Source organism: Cyprinus carpio, chromosome A2 (assembly GCF_018340385.1).
Source record: "Cyprinus carpio isolate SPL01 chromosome A2, ASM1834038v1, whole genome shotgun sequence".
NCBI classification, from domain to species: domain Eukaryota; kingdom Metazoa; phylum Chordata; class Actinopteri; order Cypriniformes; family Cyprinidae; genus Cyprinus; species Cyprinus carpio.
The window spans coordinates 21,675,986-21,695,935 of NC_056573.1; the positions used below are offsets into that span (position 1 = coordinate 21,675,986).

The 19,950-nt window shown below is 35.1% G+C and overlaps 1 protein-coding gene and 1 long non-coding RNA gene across 2 annotated transcripts; one reads left to right on the forward strand and one right to left on the reverse strand.

The window, feature by feature from the left end:
- The first annotated feature begins 1,746 nt into the window (after positions 1–1,746).
- Positions 1,747–14,872, forward strand: LOC122149260. Its single transcript, XR_006162882.1, has 3 exons — positions 1,747–1,805; positions 11,793–11,941; positions 14,107–14,872. It is a non-coding gene; the product is annotated as an uncharacterized LOC122149260 (long non-coding RNA).
- Positions 4,186–13,349, reverse strand: LOC109047454 (NACHT, LRR and PYD domains-containing protein 1 homolog). The gene is made up of 11 exons (XM_042778437.1): positions 13,147–13,349; positions 12,122–12,183; positions 11,653–11,901; positions 11,011–11,055; positions 9,137–10,847; positions 8,717–8,800; positions 8,538–8,621; positions 6,183–6,443; positions 5,613–5,699; positions 5,392–5,511; positions 4,186–5,151 (listed from the first exon to the last, which is right to left on the reverse strand). The coding sequence occupies exons 2-11, from the start codon at positions 12,138–12,140 to the stop codon at positions 5,133–5,135; spliced, it is 2,679 nt and encodes an 892-aa protein (XP_042634371.1). The 5' UTR covers positions 12,141–12,183; positions 13,147–13,349; the 3' UTR covers positions 4,186–5,132.
- Positions 14,873–19,950: the final 5,078 nt, after the last annotated feature.

The following is a 19,950-nucleotide window of genomic DNA, read 5'->3' on the forward strand; positions in this document are numbered from 1 at the left end:
AACAATAACTGTTTAACACAGAGAGCGCATGCGTATCCATGTTGTTACGTCTGAACAATACATAAATGTAACCAACACAGTAGCAGAAAATAATGATAATATATTCTTATAAAAACAACCAACCAGTAAAGATGAAAAAATAATAATTACATAATATATTTCACAAATTGCATTTTGTAACTTTTATGTTAACATGCTGACATGAATATATATAACATTGTTTTAATGAAAAGACATTGATCCAAACGCCGCTCTGAACTGCCATCCACAGGACTGAACAGTAGCTTAGTAGTGAAACAATGCCCTTAAAAATGGAGAAATGTGTCATCAAACCAATGGTACAGTTTTCCTAGTAACTTATAATAGTAGATTATTCTTGTTTCTTATAAAGAAAAATTTTACTGACACTAACTCTAGCTGTAACTAATCAGATGCCTCAGATAAACAGTATTAAGTGCATATGAATTGAATGAATTAAGAGTGTAAGATCAATACACACATTAGCATGCTAAATACTAAATACATGCTATTGAAAGACTGGCATGCATACACAAAAACCCTGTACATTCAAATATATCAAAATGAAAATATGAATCTTTTACGTAGGCTGGTTCTAATCACATGAAAAGTCCATATAAATATATGCACAAGAGTATAACTGATTTTAACATTAAGTAACAGATATTCAGAGCTTGAAAAAAACATATCAAGTGTACTGTTATGAATGTCAAGATGGAGCTTAATACCATGTGTTTAAAGAGAGTCCACTTACGGTCTTAAAGTCTTCACAGAAAAGCCCCGAGCGTTCAGATGAAGATCTCCACCTGCTCACTGCATTTATTCCCATGTGAACACTGCTCACCTGCTTTGCATCTGCAGCTTTATAACAAAACAAAAACAAGTAGAGAAATCCTGATAGCAGTTTTACTGGAGCATCTTAAAGAACACAATAAGGTGCCCAAGACCTACAGTCTATATGAACTAAAAACGTGTCTTATGACAGTTATTTAATATCTTCTACTTTAGTAAGTCATTGAGAAATATTAAAGCGATAGTTCACCCAAAAATGAAAATTTGATGTTTATCTGCTTACCCCCAAGGCATCCAAGATGTAGGTGACTTTGTTTCTTCAGTAGAACAATAAAATTTTGATTTTTAGCTTCAGGTGTTGCATTTTCTCATCTGTACAATGCTTGGCAATGGTCACAGAATCTATGAGAGAGAAAAAAAACATGCACAGAAAAATCCATATTAAACCCTGCGGCTCGTGACGGTACATTAATGTGTAAGAAGTCTGTGCAAGAAACTGAACAGTATTTATATCGGGTTTAGTTTTTTTTTTTTTTTTTCCTCTGACTACTCAAATGGACCATTGACACTCTATCTACAATCTCGATCAGGAGTGTGAATGGTCCACTTGAGAGATAGGTGGCGGTAATGCACTTATAAGTATGCGATCCTCCATAAAGCAACAAGAAGAAGATGATGTCTCACGCGCCTGCTGCTGTGAAGCGCGTTCACAAGAGTTCTAACAGTCAGGACATTGTATGAATCTGAGGTAAAACAACAATATAAATACTGTTCAGTTTCTTGCACAGACCGATCGTTCTGTGTATTTACACATCAATGTATCGCCACGAGCCGCAGGGTTTAATATGGATTTTTCTGTTGTTTTTTTTCGCTCATAGATTCTGTGACCATTGCCAAGCATTGTACAGCTGAGAGACTGCAACGCCTGAAGCTAAAAATCTTCGTTTGTGTTCTACTGAAGAAACAAAGTCATCTACATCTTGAATGCCCTGGGGGTAAGCAGATAAACATCAAATTTTCATTTTTGGGTGAACTATCCGATTAAGTAATATTATATCATGAGTTTTTAAATTAGAAACAAACTAATTCTTCCAAACTAGAAACAAAGTTCCAAAAATCCAAAACTATGAGTTATTTATAAAGCAGTACAAACCTGTGAAATGTCAGTGTGCAGTCTGGCCTTGTGTGTGACTTCTGCAAAACCCTGATTCCCTCCTCCAGTATCCAGCCACAGTTTATCCTACAGTATAAAAATATGCACACAACCATACAGTCAACTTATGTATTTATTGTTTACACAGTTTTATCATTTACAGTGTATTCTTTGTCATGTCTTATACTACAGGCCTGGTGAAATGTCATTTTGTTCAACTGTTTAATTGTACAAAAAACAAACTATACCAAAAGTGTTATCACACTTTCTAAGATAATTTGATGATACTTTGTTACCTATCTTCTTATAGCTGAAGCACATAAAAATGAACAAATCTCCATTTTACTTTTTTATATTTTACATATTGTGGTGCACAACCTTGAAGGTGAGTGACTGGTTTGTATAAACCCCATTGTCAAGAGGTAAAGTATTAAATTTAGGCAAAAACAGTTCATAAAGGGCAAAAGGCCATCTTCTTCAATCCAGACAAACAAGACATGAAACATGAGCACATCTTTGTTCTCAGTTTGAAGTGCTCGGAAGAGGTTTGGCCAGTCAATGTTGATTAGATTTGACTGTAGAAAAGTAAGACTGAATGATGACAAACAATTCTTTTCAGGTTTAATATAGATCCTAAAAACAAATTAAGGACAGAGTTAGTACCAAATTAGTGAATGCTTGTAATTTTTTTTTTACTATGTAATGTAATTGTTTGGAGGTCTGTTTTGTATCATCTGTTATTTGAATCATTAGAAATGTTGAATAAAGTCCAAGGTACAGCTAAAAGTAAAACATGGTGCCATATGCCATGCTGCTGAAAAGCATGTTAAACACAGTGCAATTATTTATATTTTCTATAACATTACATAAAAGAGGTTCATATTTACAGTCCATATATGTATTTAGGATAAATCATCTGTTAAGTCACATATCTATATCTATTATAGCTGAAGGTTTATTCCCTGTATGACAGACTTTAGATGGGCCGGTATATCAGTGAAAATGAATCATAATTAACTAAGCAGCTTGATGGGTGGTTGAAAAATGTTAAGCATGAACACAAGAAATTTTTTTTTATTGTTTTTTTTTTACCTGAACAGTTCTTCACAGATTGACATATCAAGTTTATTGACAGAACAAGTTTTGATACCTGCATAAACCGATTCAATCTGAACCCTGCAAATCAAGGAAAAGAAAGAAAAGGTAAAAACTAAACAAAATGAAAGGGCATTGTGCATTTGAACCTTTTTCTTTGAGTCTGGTATTATTAAAGACATTACCTACATGTCTGTCCTCTTATGACAGCATAAATCAGATCCACAAGCTCAGAATCTGTAGAACATTGTGTGGGTAACTATAAAGTTTACTCAGTTTTTCTCCCAGTTCACTGGCCACTTACTTTCATGTATTTGGGAGAAATGGGTGAATTTACGTGATGACAGATCCACACGACGGCGTCCAGTGCTCATTATAGATCAACTAAACTACAAAAGGAATTCATTTACACATATGACAATCAGAATACACTGTATTATACAAGTTATGATATAATTAACAAGTTTGTGGATATTTTAAATAAGAAAGGGAAAACTAAATAAAAGTGATACATCAGTCGATCATGCAGCACTATGTACCTGCATGACGTGTCGCTATGGAAATAAGATACGTATAGATGATTTGATTGTACAATATTGCGTTTTTGTATTATTACCATTGTCCATTGACATATACCCCCCCCCCCCCAAAAAAAGGTGTCATTTCATGTACTATTAGAGGCCCCCTGGTGGATACGGAGGCAGCTCGCAGCCTTGAACAATAGAGAATTTTGTCATTAATCACTTACCCCCATGTCGTTCCAAACCCGTAAAAGCTTTGTTCGTCTTCGGAACACAATTTAAGATATTTTGGAAACTATAGTGAATTATAGTAAAACTGGGAGTGTCGATATTGGTAAATTAACCATGATTCTTTTTGGGATTTCAGAAGTTTCAACAATTATTCTTCAAAAAAAATGGAGCTCAAAAAAACTATGGGATGGGGGGGGGTATTCTTGGGAAATTAATAAATATAGAAGAAAATTTTAACTGCAACAATTTACCTCAGAAGCAAATCATACAGGTTTGAAACAAAGGTTTTCACTTTTGGGTGAAGTGTTCCTGGAAGTGGTATCCTACCTTCCTCTAACTCTTGATTGATGCAAATGAACATACAGAGACAGAGACTTTGCTTTTGTGTTTTACTAGTTTTAATTTTTATAAGTTTTTAAATTTCATTATTGTGAAAACATTACAGATTCTAATACAGCTCTGGTAGACACCAACAGTGTAAAATAAAGTGTCCGACTCTGACAATTTGTGCAATAATGAACACATGCTATTACACCTGCATATATTAACTTATCTGCTGAGTTACTTACACTATATTTTGAATGCATATCCAGAGGAGAACTGCCCCCTGGTGTAGCCTGGTTTCTCCCAAGGGGTTTCTTCTATATTATCCAACTTCATATATCCTTACCAAAGTTGCCTTTGACTTGCACACTTGGCGACTAAAGATTTTGTATTATGTACTTTATATTATGCCTGTTTTGTTAAACTGACCAGGATGAAGTGACCAAAATCTTAAACCTTATCATTTATACAGTCATGGCAGAGATATACACCAAATTGTAATAAATTGTACAATCACTTAAAGATTCATAATTCTCTATATCACACCATGAATGAATAACCCCAACTTAAAACTACTATATCCAGTTCTTTTAATGATACATACAATATTCAAATTGTCATGATATATGCTAAATAGCAAATCTTAATTTCTTGATTATTTATATTGTATTCACAAATAAACTATACTATCACTCAGCTTTAACTGTTAAATGTGGACAATTAAGCATCAATATCATAAAACTATAGTATAGATGTTAATGCCATGTAAGCATCTCAGGCTTCATCTTCATTGCAAAAACTCTTACAGTTAAAAAAAGAAGGGATACTTAAATACAATACTAAAACTCTGTAAAGCTGATTTGAAACAATTGTGATTACAATTTAACACCTACTACAAATGCACTTTAGATAGATTTGGTTGCTGTCTTCATTCCAGTCCTCAGCTTTAGGTAAAGATGCTGCTTTTGCAGTTTTCTGCTATTTTTCAAGCTGTACTATTAGTCCCAAAACAAGGGCCTTAGAAATGGAGAGATGAGATAAAACACATGATAGATCATGTAGAAATATGTCTGTATACAAAGTCAACCAGTATGTACAGATCCACAATGCACACTTTAATCATATGCTATAGCTCGTAAAACTTGTACATTTCATATCCAATGCTCAAAAAAGTCATATTTCTTTGTGTTGATGGCTGCATAGTGCCATATTACAGCTCTCATTGTCACTGGTGCATTTGTGTTAGTCTTAACTTACGTTCGCTCATTCTTCATAGAAAAGCCCTGGGAATCCAGATGAATCGTCATGTTCTGGTTGCATCTCTGATGCCAGTCTTTAGGGACTGTGCATTTTTGAGACTGTTTATTGCATATAAACCTTTGTAACCAGAAAGCACAAAGCACTCCATGAAAATGCATGAAAAAGACAGACCAGCACATTTATTGGTGCAAAAAGTATGATGATAAAATTATACAAACCCACGAACTTCCAATCTACAGGCTGGTCTTGTGTAGGACCCCTGTAACACCTTGATTACCTCCTCCAGTAAAAAGTCAGCATCTACCCTAGATGTGGATACACATTATGCAGATAAAACGATTTAGATTTTAGGGACTGAAAATACCATACTTAATACTTTGCTTTCCACACCTTCATTTGAATAATTCCATAATGATTAAAATGGATGAGACCCATGTACTACCAACTGTGGTATTTCATTTGCATCTGCTTGCAAGATAAAATTACAAAAGTTCTTTCAATGTTGCTTTTAAAAATGTTTTGTTTAAGAATATTGTTTCAGTCCCTATTGATTTCCTTTGCATTTTTTTTCTCCATACAATGGAAGTCAATGGGAACTGTAACAGTTTGTCACACCACCATCCTTTAAAATATCTTATTTCACCTTACACAGAAGAAAGAAGTTATATAGTTTGTAACAACATTTTTGGATGAACTATCCCTTTTAATATGTGCCAAACTGTTCTTCCTAAAAACTGACAAATTCATATAGAAAGATGACAGAATGTGACTTCAGATTATTTTCTTACAAGAGTTCTGTTACACTGGGGAAGTTCTGGATGATCTGAAGGGTCCAAAGAGAATACTTCTTTGTCAGACATCCTATTTTCAGTTTTAACTTTTTCAGTTTAGAGAAAGAACTGAGAAAATGCATTAATGCATCTAAATCCCTTTGGTGAAGTATCTGAATATTGGTCCAGTCGATGCTGATTAGCTCTGAGCGTGGCAAGGTGAGAGTCAATTTTAGAAAAGATGGCACAGGGTCTTCACACAAAGTTCCTATGCGGATACTAAAAAGAAAGAAAAATTGAGTGAGAAAGAACTGGCATCAGTGTTATTGTGTCTGTAAACCAACAGGAGTAATATAAAGGTTTATAAAGGTGTTCATTAATGACTAATAACTCATTTACAAATGCATTATAAATCAATGATGAACAGTTATAACTGCATGAATGTAAAGGGTGATTTTAACGCAATACCTGCCAAATAGTAAGCGATTTTTAACTCACATGGAATAAAATGCTTAATAAATATATTTATACATATTTTAATTAAAACCAGATTCCTGATTTATTCCCTGCTGCAGCAAATAAATAGACAATTATAGTGAGACTGAAGGGTGTTGTATTTGTGGTTCTCTCATTTAGCTAGGCTATATCTCATGACTCTCACTTTTCTTTAGGGCTGCTCCGAAATCAGGCTTTTGCTGTGTGTAAGCTATTGTTCAACAATTGCCCCATTGTAAAACAAGAAAAAAACAAAAATGCACTGTATTATTAAACATTAAGGGTGAGATAATTGTATATTTTTGAAATAATGCCCCCTCCACCCATCAAATTAAAAAATCCCCCCAAGAGTCACCTAAAAGGGGAATTCCCCAATTTTCAAAAAAGAAATTCAGGCCCTGAATGAATTTCTGTAAAAAATCCTGATTTAATTCATGATAAAAAGTAGACTTCAGAAGGATCGGTATCAGTGATCATATGACTGACGATCGGTGATTGGCTCCAAAAATCCTGATCGCAGCACCCTTACTTTTCTTGCTACGTTGCTTTAAGCTGCTCTGTATCTTACCCATGATACTCTGCAAAAGGTCATGATGCCTATGCACAGCAATGTATACAAATTGATTTCTTGAATCAAAATGAAATTATCAAACTTTATTTCTTAAAAAAAAAACACACATAAGAGGACAACCTTAACTTGATTAGATATTAATCAAGAATTTAAATTTTAAATTTAATTCTAATATTAGTTACCAGTGAACCTTAATATAAAGTGGACACCATTTATCCATGAGTTATGAATGTAAGTAACCTGTGAAAGCGAACCTTAATGTAAAGTGGACACACATTAATCGTTTGTTTATTAATTATTAATGCACAAACAGAAGAGAGTTTTTTGAGGTGAAATGTATTTAATTTGTTGATGCACAGTAAAGACATCTTTAAACTAAAAAAAAATATTAAACTTTTTTAAACCACATTAGAAATGTATTAAGCATGACTTCTCATGAAAAGTGTCTTATGCAAGTAAATTCAGATTAAACAATTCAGAGAAACAATCAAGTATTCCACCAAATTATAACCAAGCATATCTATAAGCCAAAAATATTTTATAAATACACGCTGAATAAAGGCATCTATGTATTTACCGTTTCGTCTAATTTAAGTTTCGTAATTTTTAAATCAATAATGAAGTAATAATACATCAAAAATAAAAAAATAAATTAAATAAAATATATTTCACCAGAAAAATACCATCTTTGTACGTTAATAATTAATAAATAAATGATTTGTGTGTCCACTTTACATCAGGGTTCACTTTCACAGGTTATTAATATCTATAATTCATCTATATTTCTATACATCTATAAATGGACCACCCTACATTAAGGTTCATAGGTACCTAATAAACCACATACATTTATAACTTAATATCTCATCAAGTAATGCTTGTGCTCTAAGAAAAAAGTTTGATAATTTCCTTTCGATAAACAAAATCAGTTTTCATACATTGCTGTGGATAGGCATCATGAACTTTTGCATCATGGATAAGATACAGAGCAGCTTCATGGTAAGAAAAGTAACATGAGTCATGACAGTCTCATAATAGTCTATTTTGTGCTGTATCATTAAATAAATCATGAATCTGATTTTGAGTAAAATAAATATGAATATATTTATTAAGCATTTATAAGAATATATTTTAATTAAGTATTGAGCCAATATTTGGCAGTTATTGCATTAACATCACCCTTTTTATTCATAACTGCTTATTAATGATTTATGATTTATTTGTAAACTAATCATTAATGAACACCTTTATAAATCCTTTACAAAGGGATCCTTAATGTAAAATGTTACCTAACAGTTCACTTTTACCTGCATGTTTCTTCACTGAGTGACAGGTCAAGTGAGTGGACAGAACAACTCAAACAACCTCTAGTGGAGCAGTCAGAAGAAAGTCTGCAAATCAAATCATAAAAAAATTGAACTAAAAGTAAAGCACACTGAAGGATGATTAAATGTATGTTGAGTCAGTTGTTTTAAAAAGACATTACCTCAGTGAGCTCAGGGTCCGTCCTCTCACAAGAGCACACATCAATTCAACAAGAAAAGAGTCTGATAGATCTACAAGATGAAACCTTCAAAATCAAATCCAGAACATTACTGTACAGACTAAATAATCAAGACAAACTTGCAATTACAAACGATAAAATTGTGACATTTAAAAAATGTATGTGTACAAATAAAAGTTTGTATTTGTATACAAACTTTTTTAAAAATTTGTATATTTACATTTTAATAGTTGAATTCAGAGTGGAAAATGTACCTTCAGAGATTTATACAGAAATAAAATAATGTCAGCCAAGTTTAAACTTTCATCAGTTTCACAGTTTTAAGATGTTTACATTAGGAATACCTGAGCAATAGATGAAAGCATGATCAGTGCAGGATCTGTTTTGGATCAAAGCACTTACGTTAACTTCTTAAAATTGCGGACTGCAGGCAGAATCATAGACAACATTTTACATGTTAATCCGGAGTTAGTGATATACAGTTCATTCATGCTGTGACAGCACTGAGAGCAGTACAGCAGGGCCCAGCAGTCTATTCTTCTCAGTAATCCATCACTTGGATTGATCAAAGTCCAGGCTTCCATAGCTTCTTTCACAAAGTCTGCTTCATGGAGCTCATAGAGACAGTGAAGCCAAAACAGTGTTCTATCACCAAGTGGATGACCAGTTCGAAGTTCTTCCAAAATCCATTTCTTCAGATGGGTCTGTGCATGAACAACCAGACCATGTTTCTTCTTTAGTGTCCGTCTCACATCCTTATTCAAAAGACCAAAAGCAAACTGCACCACAGCTGCAAAACGTGGAGGATATGAAGTAGGTAAACAATCGTTGGAAGGAATGGATAATAGCTCACTCACTTTCCTCTGGGACTCTTCTTCATCCAGAAGGACATAGTAGAGAGCAGTGAAGAACTCCTGAAAGCTGAGATGCATGAAACTGAACATTGTCTCCTGGCTGATTCTTCTCTTAAAAAGGAACTTGCACAGGAATGGATTGCCAGCAGGGTCTGAAACCATTTCATTTACACTTTCCTCATCAAACAGGACTTGTTGTTCCAGCATCCCTCTCTCTGCCAGCTGACCCAGACTCCTCAGCAGGCTCGGGACAGACTGACTCAAACCCTGGCAGTGATGCTGCAATAGAGTAGACACAAAGTCAAAGTAGATGGAGGTGGTGGTTTCCAGTCCGCTTGTTACATCTGCACCAACTTCAAATCGTTCCTTGATAGTTGTGCAGATGATCCAGCAGATGACAGGGATGGAGCAGGCAGTGATGAGAGTTTCATTTACTTTCACATATTCATAGGCTTTCCTGAAGAGCTCCTCATTCTGGAAGAACTTCTGAAAGTACTCCTCCACCCCAATCTCAGAGAAGCCCATAATCTCAGTGAAACGCTGAGGTGTTTTGAGCAGTTTACCCAGTGTGTCTGTAGCTGTAGATCTGGTGGTGACCAGCAGGAAGGACTCTGGCAGGATGTGACCCTTCAGCAGGGCACAAAGAGTGACTTGAGGTGGAGCTTTTTGAATCGGATCAGTGTTTGGTGATATGTGATTAATATCCTCTGTGAGTCTCAGCTCATCAAATCCATCAATGATGAACAGCACCTTCTCTGGTGAATGCTGTAGTATCTGTGAGATCTGATCTGATGTTAAACTGCAGCTGTTGCTCAAGATCTCCACCAAACTCTTTTTGCCAGAAATGCAGTTTATTTCTTTACACTTTAAATGGAACACAATATCAAACTGTTCTTTGTAGAGGTCACCAGATGCCCAGTCCAGCATGATCTTCTGCACAGTTAAAGTTTTCCCATTCCCTGAATTTCCTTGCAGTATAATAGCACTGGGACTGATTCTGTGGTCACCGGGGTTGAACAGAGAGTTCAAATAGGAAGATTCATGACTGGTCCTGGAGTTGAGCACCTGCTGAAGTCTCTCTCCACTGGAGCAGAGCTCTTCTTGTCGCTCTTGTTGATCTCTATGTGTCTGAAGGATCAGAGGTTGTGTGTAGCGCTCAGACAGCAGCACATATTCACCAGGCAGTGAGTTATACTCGGTCACATACTGGTATTCACTGCAGATCTGCTTCTTATATTTGAGAATCACTGAGCTGATTTCTGTAGAAATTGTAATTGTTCAAATAGTTACGTGCTTTTTTCACCCTTAGAAATTATGATTCTAATACAGTAAGAAATTTCAGAGCAGGCAGTAGATACCAACTAAACTGAGGTGGAAGGAGTGGAATATTTAAAACATATTACCATAAAATTGGTCAGTCACCTGGGGTTTGTGTTTTTTCAAAGTGTGTGTGATTTCCAGTGAAGCCTGCAGAACATCAGATACATCTGATTAAGACAATTCACATATATTTATAAAAGTTTTACATCCGTCCATCTCACTATCACATGAATATGTTTACATATATATTCAAGATGCATACAATGTTTTTGTATGTCTCTTCGTCTGCTAATCACAAATTATCTATTGTATATCTATTGTATGGCTTAATGACAAATCAAATTAACCAATTTTATGGTGCTTTTCCCCCCATTTGGTGTCATTTTGTAGCATTACAGCCTCAGTCCCCATTCATTTCCATTATATGAAATGGATAGGCCAGGATAGTATTTTAAAAAATAACATTTTGTGTTGCACAGAAAAATATGAAGGTGAGAAAATTACAGTATTGTCATCTTTGTGTGAACTATTCTTACACATTTTGCATACCTGGTATTAATTTAATAAGACATAGAATATAAACATAAGCATTTAAGCTGTAATTGAACAGATTCATTTAACAAGTCATTTAACTTAAGCTTTCTATAAAATCTTCTGCAGTTTGTGCAATGCTACCTGTAAAAGTATACATATTAACAATACAAAGTTCACATGGTATATGGGCCAAAATTAGTGTGCACTTACCCAAGGCTCTAAACAGACATGGCTCCTGCGTTTCCAGTTGAGAATAAAAGGCAGATTTAACCTTGTCTCCACCAGAGTGCAGCACTTCATAAAGCTCTCTCATTCTCTCCTGGTTAGTATCTGCTGCTCTGATCTTACAGTATGGCTCCCACTCCAGCATGCCACCTGACCGCAGCTCGTCCACTATCGGCATCACCATTTTTACTCTCTGGACAAGTGTCGCCCAGTGGGCATCCACAAATCGAGCACCTGGTGGACGGATGATGAAATGGTAATTGGTCTCAATGAAGTAAGTACACAAATATAAACATTCAGCATATACTGCCAGTTTTAAACATAAGTCTCACTTAAACATTAGTTCCATTGCAAACAGATCAGTCGAAAAACAATAGTCACTTTTAATCAGTGTAATACAGACTATTCTGCATATGACTTGCTTGCTCTTATTTTCCTGTATAACAGTACTTACACTCTAAGTCTTGGTCCATGGTGTCTCATAAGTGTCTGTGATGTGTTGGAGAGAGCAGTGCTCTAGGAAACAAAACATAATGCACCTAGTTTGAGATGTCGTCTAACAACTGTTGAAGACAGCTTTTGTGACACATGGTTAATGATTGCTCTATTGGTATATTGATATTTTGAAGATTGCTGGTAATCAAACAGTTGGTGGTTCCCATTGACTTCCATAGTAGGAAAAAAAAATACTTTGGAAGTCAATGGGAACCACCAACTGTTTGATTACCAGCAATCTTCATAATATCTTCTTTTATGTTCAACATAAGAAAGAAACTCATACAGGTTTGGAACGACATGAGGGTGAGTAAATGATGACAGAATTTTCATTTTTGGGTGAACTATCCCTTTAAGTAAAAAATACTCTGACATGCACTTTAAACCCAAGTTTGGCCTTTTTCTGAATATACAGTTACAAAACAAAATGGTACTGATACAGGAGGGTCTTGAAGTTTAACCATTTAAAATGTACACAAAACAACTGTTTTAATTTTAGGACAGTTTTACTTCCAAACATTCCAAAGTTCAATGGGCAACTTTGAGACCCACTCCAAGACCTGATAGTGCCTGAATATAGAACACATCTTTCTTTTGAGCCAGCTCCTTTCAAAGACCCAGTTGAATCAGTTCTCAAATTGCAGACGAAGAACCAGGAAAAACAAACAGAAGAAAAACAACCCACAACATTTGACCTATTTAAATAATCTCCAAAATATATACTGCAATTAGAGAATTTAGAACATACAATAATTTAGAAAATACAAAACGTTTAGGATGTGGGGAACATTCAGGGTAATAATAAGAGAAATTATATCTTTAGTATCTTTCAGAAGTGAAAGCATTGAAATATCAATAACACAAGTAAAATTTAAGAGACCTTTGTAATTGCACTAAACAAGAAAAATAATTTAGATGACTTTTGGTATGCTCTTTGTTGAGAAATCCGTGCAAGGAAAGCACTAATAAGAGTTAAAATGTTACCTGATCTTCCCCAAAATGTGGATTCTAGTGCTGCAGGTCCAGGTAATGTGGTTTAAATCATCTTTTTAAATAAAACAACTAACATCAGTGCTGAAGGTTTGTCCTCTATGCCTGCTTTTCTTCAGATAGACAGTGCTATAACTTCACTTCACTTGAAGGAGCTCAATTTAGAGTTGAAACTGCAGAAACTGTAAGACCCTAAGTTATAGAAACATGAGAAACAGGTTAAACCTGAACTTGAAGAAGGCAGTCCTAAAAGTTCCCTAAACGTGCATAGTATAAATTGTTGTACAAGCTAAGGCAAGCCATTTGAGTTAAAATCAAGCAAACAAACTTACTGTAACGAATTTCTCCAGGAAAATCTCCTTGAAATACAGCAATCCTAGGTCACATCTGACAAAAAGTGACAGCCTTCGTGAACAATTTTTATGATGATTAAAGCTTTGCTCTGTTTACCTCGTTTAAAATAAAAAACTATGATGTGATAAAATTTTTGACCTTTTAATTTTAAACTGAAAAACACAGAAGTATGTCCTCAAAACCTAAAGATAGAAAAACATGCAATAAACAAGTGTATCGATTAAATTCATGCAAATGTAATCAGATAAATTAATTTTTAAAAATGTAAAGGTTTAAAAATGAAAGTTTAAGCATTACAATTGAGTGGAAGAAGAAAAAAAAAATCTTTGACTAACATTTGGTCTACATTTCTAAAATCAAGCTTAATTTCTCTCTAGATACTAACATTAATCCTTAATCCCTATACATAGTTATATTAATATATCACATGGTAAACATCATTATTTCTATATGCCATTTTTCCTTTAACTTGTTCAAACCTAATCTCACTGGTTTATAATGTAAACCAACATATTAGAGGCCACAAACCAAAAATTAACTGTTCTGTTTTTGTGCATCAATAGATCTGCACACTCACTGTAGTTCTGGGGTCTTGCACAGCACAGGTTGAAGCATCTTCAGCTTCTCAGCTGCAAAGTTGAGTTTCAGGTTTCTGAAGTGAGGACAGCAGTCCAGACAGTACAACAATGCCTAGCAGTCCATCCTGCTCAGTGGATCCCGGGACATGTCTCAGGAAGGACACCCTGTGAGGTGGCCACCATCCTGGTGCTGTTGCTGTGGCCAAGCAGAACACCATCAAGCTTCCAGTGTGGTTTTGCTGGATCTGCTCAGCCACGTTGTCAAAGTGCTGCTCCAGAGGAGCATGAGGACGGTCCTCCACTGGCACCCAAACGTATTTCACCCCCTGATACTCAGGAAAGGGGTATTCAGCGCAGGCGTTCACCAGCGAAGTGATGCCTCTGTGCTCCATGAATGAAATAATTTGAAATACATAAAAAAAGTATATTTCTCATCCAAAGCCTTATAATTAAATAAAAAGTTTTAAAAGTACAAATACTGAATTAATCTCAATTAATGTGAGCTTAAACAAATCCATGTAATTATACAAGAATTAGAAAAGTTACGTTTTTCAACAAGAACAAGAAGGCGCTTTCAAACTGGGGGCCACAAGGGGGTGCTAGGAGACAAAAAGATTTTTATGGCTGTCGAAATTTATTTGTACACTCAAGAAACTGGCAAAATATGTTGGATATAAGTATTTTGTTTATATTTACATTCACCAAACTTGATAATAGGTAATATATTTTATTGTGGCCAGCCTAAGGCACACCTGTGCAATAATGCCACACCTGTGAGGTGGATGGATTATCTCAGCAGAGGAGAAGTGCTAACTAACACAGATTTAGACAGATTTGTGAACAATATTTGAGAAATAGGCCTTTTGTGTACATAGAAAAAGTCTTAGATCTTTGAGCTCAGCTCATGAAAAATGGGGGCAAAAACAAAAGTGTTGCATGCATAATTTTGTTCAGTGTATATATAAAACTGGTCAGAAAACATTTGAGAAAATAAACATGAATATAGCTTTGTTAAAAAGAATGTGTTGATCTGCAATAAAAAGTTGTTAATCAGATATGCTATCAACTTATTAAAGTAAATATTAAAAATAATATTTTAATTTGCTTCAGTACAACGACAAAATAAAAGTAAATTATTTAGGAAGCAATTACATAATTTAGCTCTCTTTATAATTCAACATGTATTACTAATTTCTTTCCAGTATAACTATTACCGCAGTATAAATTTTTTATATATATATAAAAATATATAGCTGTCTTTATATTTTAGGAAGAGAATTTAGGATCCCCTCACAACTGTATCAACATTTTTGGGGTCCTTGACATCAGTAAGTATGAAAACCCTTGAAATAGCATTGAAGGACGCTGTTGTAGGCTGTCATTGGGCAATTTTAACCATGGAAACTGTAGTTTGCCTTAGAGCGAGGACTGCGATAGCACTTCCATTCAATCTTAGGCATGAAATAATATCACAGCTTTAAAGTACAGCAGTTCTGTAGCCTTAAATATTTCTCATAGAATAAAGAATAATCCGTATGTTACATGCACGATTTTCGCCATTATTGGCCACTGTCCCCCAAGCAGCGGCAGTCTGTCGACAGGATGGGAGCCCCAGTGGACACATATTGGTACTGCAAGTGTTTTTGATGTGATTTCAATTTTTCCTTTCACTTTGAAGTGTTACAAGCTCTTGGTGCATGAAGAAGATCTGTAAAGTTGCAAAGACTAAAGTCTCAAATCCAAAGAGATATTCTTTATGAAAGTTAAGACTCTGCCACGCCCCCCTAAAACAGCTCATTCAAACACGCCCCCACATCTCTACATCACTATGTGGAAATATTTGCATAATGCCGCCCAAATGTTCACACAAAGAAAGGAGGTGTGGTTTCAGTAAATGTCCTGTACAGAGCACATTCAGGGCTTCTAGGGATATCACATGTTTGGAGGTTTGATCATAAACACTCCCTTTACTTGCTCTTTAAATAGGCCATGACTGATATTGACAGAATGATCCAATTTAGCACTCTTGGGAAATGTTTTGTAATTATCATTTAAATATGGCTAATTTTCAAATTGTTGTAAATAAACATCTCAGAAAAATGTTATGGGGTTTCAAATCAGAATATGACTTTTTGTTATTAAACACATGGCATAATTTTCGTACATGTCTTCTGTAGAGGACACCAGGACAAATGGCATGTTCAGGGCTGGCTCAGGCTCTGTTGGTGCCCTAGGCGAGAATTTAGATTTCTGCACACCCTGAATTAAAAGCAAGCAGTAATGTAACTGAAATTAAAACAACATTACTTTAATGTAAAAAAAAATACTCAAGCAAAATGTTCCACGGTGTCAGTGTTGCCAGTTAAGATGTTCTAAAAAGGCTATTTTAAAACACTACATAAACATCACAGGCTTACACACAGTCCTTGACTTGTTATTTTTTCCTCTTTATTGATATTTTTTTCTGCTGCTCTTCTGTGCGTCGCTTTTCACAAATTTTTTTGAAATGATACTTTAAGAGCACGTAAATGGCAATACTATTTTAACTGTGTGCGCCATGCATAATTCATGCGTTATGATGATGTATTATACGTCATGACGCGGAAAGTGTTTAAATTAGTCCAACATGGCATGTTGTCAAATCTTATTTTTCGTTGATGTCAATTTTATTTTATTCTAACATTATTTGAATCAGTTCGATGATCGATTAGTACTAAAATTATGTTAACTGTCAGAAATTTTATTGCTTAAAGGGATACTCCATCCCAAAATGAAAATTTTGTCATTATTCACTTAAGTTTCCCCCATGTTGTTCCAAACCCGTAAAAGCTTTGTTCGTCTTCAGAACACAATTTAAGATATTTTGGATGAAAACAGGGAGGCTTGAGACTGTCCCATAGACTGCCAAATAAATAACAGTGTCAAGGTCCAGGAAAGAATGAAAATGAACTCAACCAATCAGCATGCTCAGCGCCCAAGTCCCGCCCCCGAAAGTTCCGGACCTTTGAAAAAGTGCTACCTCGCAAGCAGGGACTTTCTGAGGGGCCGGCCCTGGGCATGTTAATTAGGCATTTTGGGGAAACACAAGTCAACAGGGAAAAAAACTATAGATCAATATTCCGATGAAATGTGAGATATTCTTATGAAAATGCTGCCAAGTCATTCTCCCATTATTACATTTCTTTTTTTCATTATGGTTTGCCCAGAGAACACATTAATATGCAAACTAGATGCAATGTATAGAATACCAATTTATGGACATTTTACGCACATATTCAATAAAGTACAGTAGTATATTAAATTCTTCTGTTATATCTAACATAGTTGAGAATCATCTTTGTACAAAGTTTGGCTATAAATAGCCTGAAACCTAAAAAAATGATTGGTGAATGAAAAAAATAAAACTGTTTTTGCCTATACATGCCTTTTTATGTCTATTTATTTATTTTTGAACAACTTAGTCCTGAAGTCCTCTACAAATGACATAGAATAAAATATAAATAAAATATATTTTTTCTCCATTTGTTTCTTATGCTCCAACCAATAATAATAATAATAATAATAATACATTTTATTTAAAGGCGCCTTTCATGGCACTCAAGGACACCTTACACAATTCATTAAAAAAAAAAGACATTACTCAATCAAACCAGTACAACAACAAACATTAAATCACATAAAAGCCTGCCTAAACAGATATGTTTTAAGACGAGATTTAAAAACTGAGAGACTAGAACTGTTGCGAACTTCTACAGGAAGAGAGTTCCATAAATGGGGAGCAGCAAAGCCAAAAGCTCGTGACCCCAGAGAAGTTGTCCGAGTGCGTGGCTGAACAAGTGTAAGTGCAGAAGCAGATCTTAGAGTGCGAGAAGGAGTGTGTATATGAAGAAGATCATGGAGATATGAAGGAGCCAAATTGTTAAGTGCTTTGTAAGTTAAAAGTAAAATTTTAAAATTTCACACGGAATTTAACCGGGAGCCAATGCAGCTTCTGTAAAACAGGAGAAATGTGTTCAAAAGTGGAAGTTTTGGTAATGACTCGAGCTGCAGCATTCTGCACTAACTGTAATTTATGAAGAGATTTGGAAGGAAGCCCATAAAACAAAGCATTACAATAGTCGATTCTTGATGTTACAAGAGCATGCACAAGCGTAGCAGTACTCCTGAGTGAAAGGACAGGGCGCAGACGACTTATATTGCGAATATGGAAAAATGCAGAACGGGTAACACTATTTATGTGAGATTCAAAAGACAAAGTTGTGTCAAAAATGACACCTAAACTTTTGACCTGATTCGATAGAGGAACAGAACAATTATTTATTTCCAGAGAAGAAATATTCGACTTACTTATTGTATTTTTTGAACCAACAAGAAGAATTTTCTGTTTTGCTGCTGTTCAATTGTAAAAAAAAATTACTTGAAAACCAATCTTTTAATTCACTTAGGCACTCACCAAGAGCAGAAGAGGGAAACTTAGAAGAAGGTTTAGAAGACAGGTAAAGTTGGGTGTCGTCAGCATAACAATGAAAGTGGATATCATATTTCCTAAAAATGCTGCCAATAGGTAAGAGATAAATAATAAACAGAAGAGGTCCTAAAACAGAGCCCTGGGGAACACCAGTGACAACATAAGTGGGTTTTGATTTTTAAACTGTTTAAGTTTTACAAATTGAATGCGATCTGTAAGATAAGAACCAAACCAGCTTAAAGCCATACCAGTAATTCCAATAGATTCCAGCCTGCTCAAAAGTATGGGATGTGAAATGGTGTCAAATGCTGCACTAAGGTCAAGAAGTATAAGTATTGATAGAAGACCAGCATCAGCCGCTAGTAATAGATCATTAGAAATCTTTACAAGTGCAGTTTCAACACTGTGAAAAGCACGAAAACCCTGATTGTAACTGCTCATATAAACTATTGCAAGAGAGATGTTCGCGGAGCTGATGAGCAACAATTTTTTCCAGGATTTTTGACAGAAACGGTAGATTTGAAATAGGTCGAAAATTAGCAAAATTCTTTGTGTCTGTCCCAGGTTTCTTAAGAATAGGCGTTATAACAGCAGTTTTAAGTGCAGTAGGGACAGTGCCAGTAAGAAGTGATGCATGCATAATATCAGTGATTAAAGAGTAAAGAAATGATAAACCAGCTTTAACCAAGTGAGTCGGTAATGGATCCAAGTGACAGGTGACAGATTTAGATTTTTTGTACAATGGAACAAATGTCCTCAACTGTTGGAATTTTAAAAACAGAAAATGAAAATAAGGGAGATGGCGCAAAGCTAGAATGGGTTTTGTTCCGATCAGGGTTTGGTAAAACCAATTGCTGATGGATGTATTCAATTTTCTTATTAAAAAAAGAGCATAAATGCTTCACACAATTCTGTAGAGTTTATATTCCCGTTAGAACACTCAGGTGGCTTTAAAATAGTGTTAATCACAGAGAATAAAGATTTTTGGTTTCCTACACCAGATCCAATTAAACCTGCATAATAATCTGATTTCGCTGTGGAAAGAGCAGTCTTATAAACTTGCATGTGATCAGCATACAAATCTTTATGAACTACAAGTCCAGTCTTGGAGTACAAGCGTTCTAATCGACGCCCTTTGACTTTTAGCAGACGAAGATCCGATGTAAACCAGGGTGCAGAGTTGACAAACGAAACATTCCTGGTTTTCAGTGGAGCACAAGTGTCGAGGATCATTTGAAGATTGTCATTATAATGCTGGATTAAATCTTCAAGATTCCCTGAAAGGTCTTTGTGGGAAAGTGTGGACAAACATTCCCCAAGGATTGAGGGATCAATGTTCTTAATATTACGAAATGTGATTGTACGACTCAAATTAGGCTTGAACACAGATAAAGAAAC

Coding starts and splice junctions, on each gene's coding strand:
- LOC109047454 (XM_042778437.1), bottom strand. Junction 6,444..8,537: donor CTCAGTGAAGAAACATGCAG/GTAAAAGTGAAC, acceptor CTTTCTTTTTAG/TATCCGCATAGGAACTTTGT. Junction 5,512..5,612: donor TGTAGATTGGAAGTTCGTGG/GTTTGTATAATT, acceptor CTGGTTACAAAG/GTTTATATGCAATAAACAGT.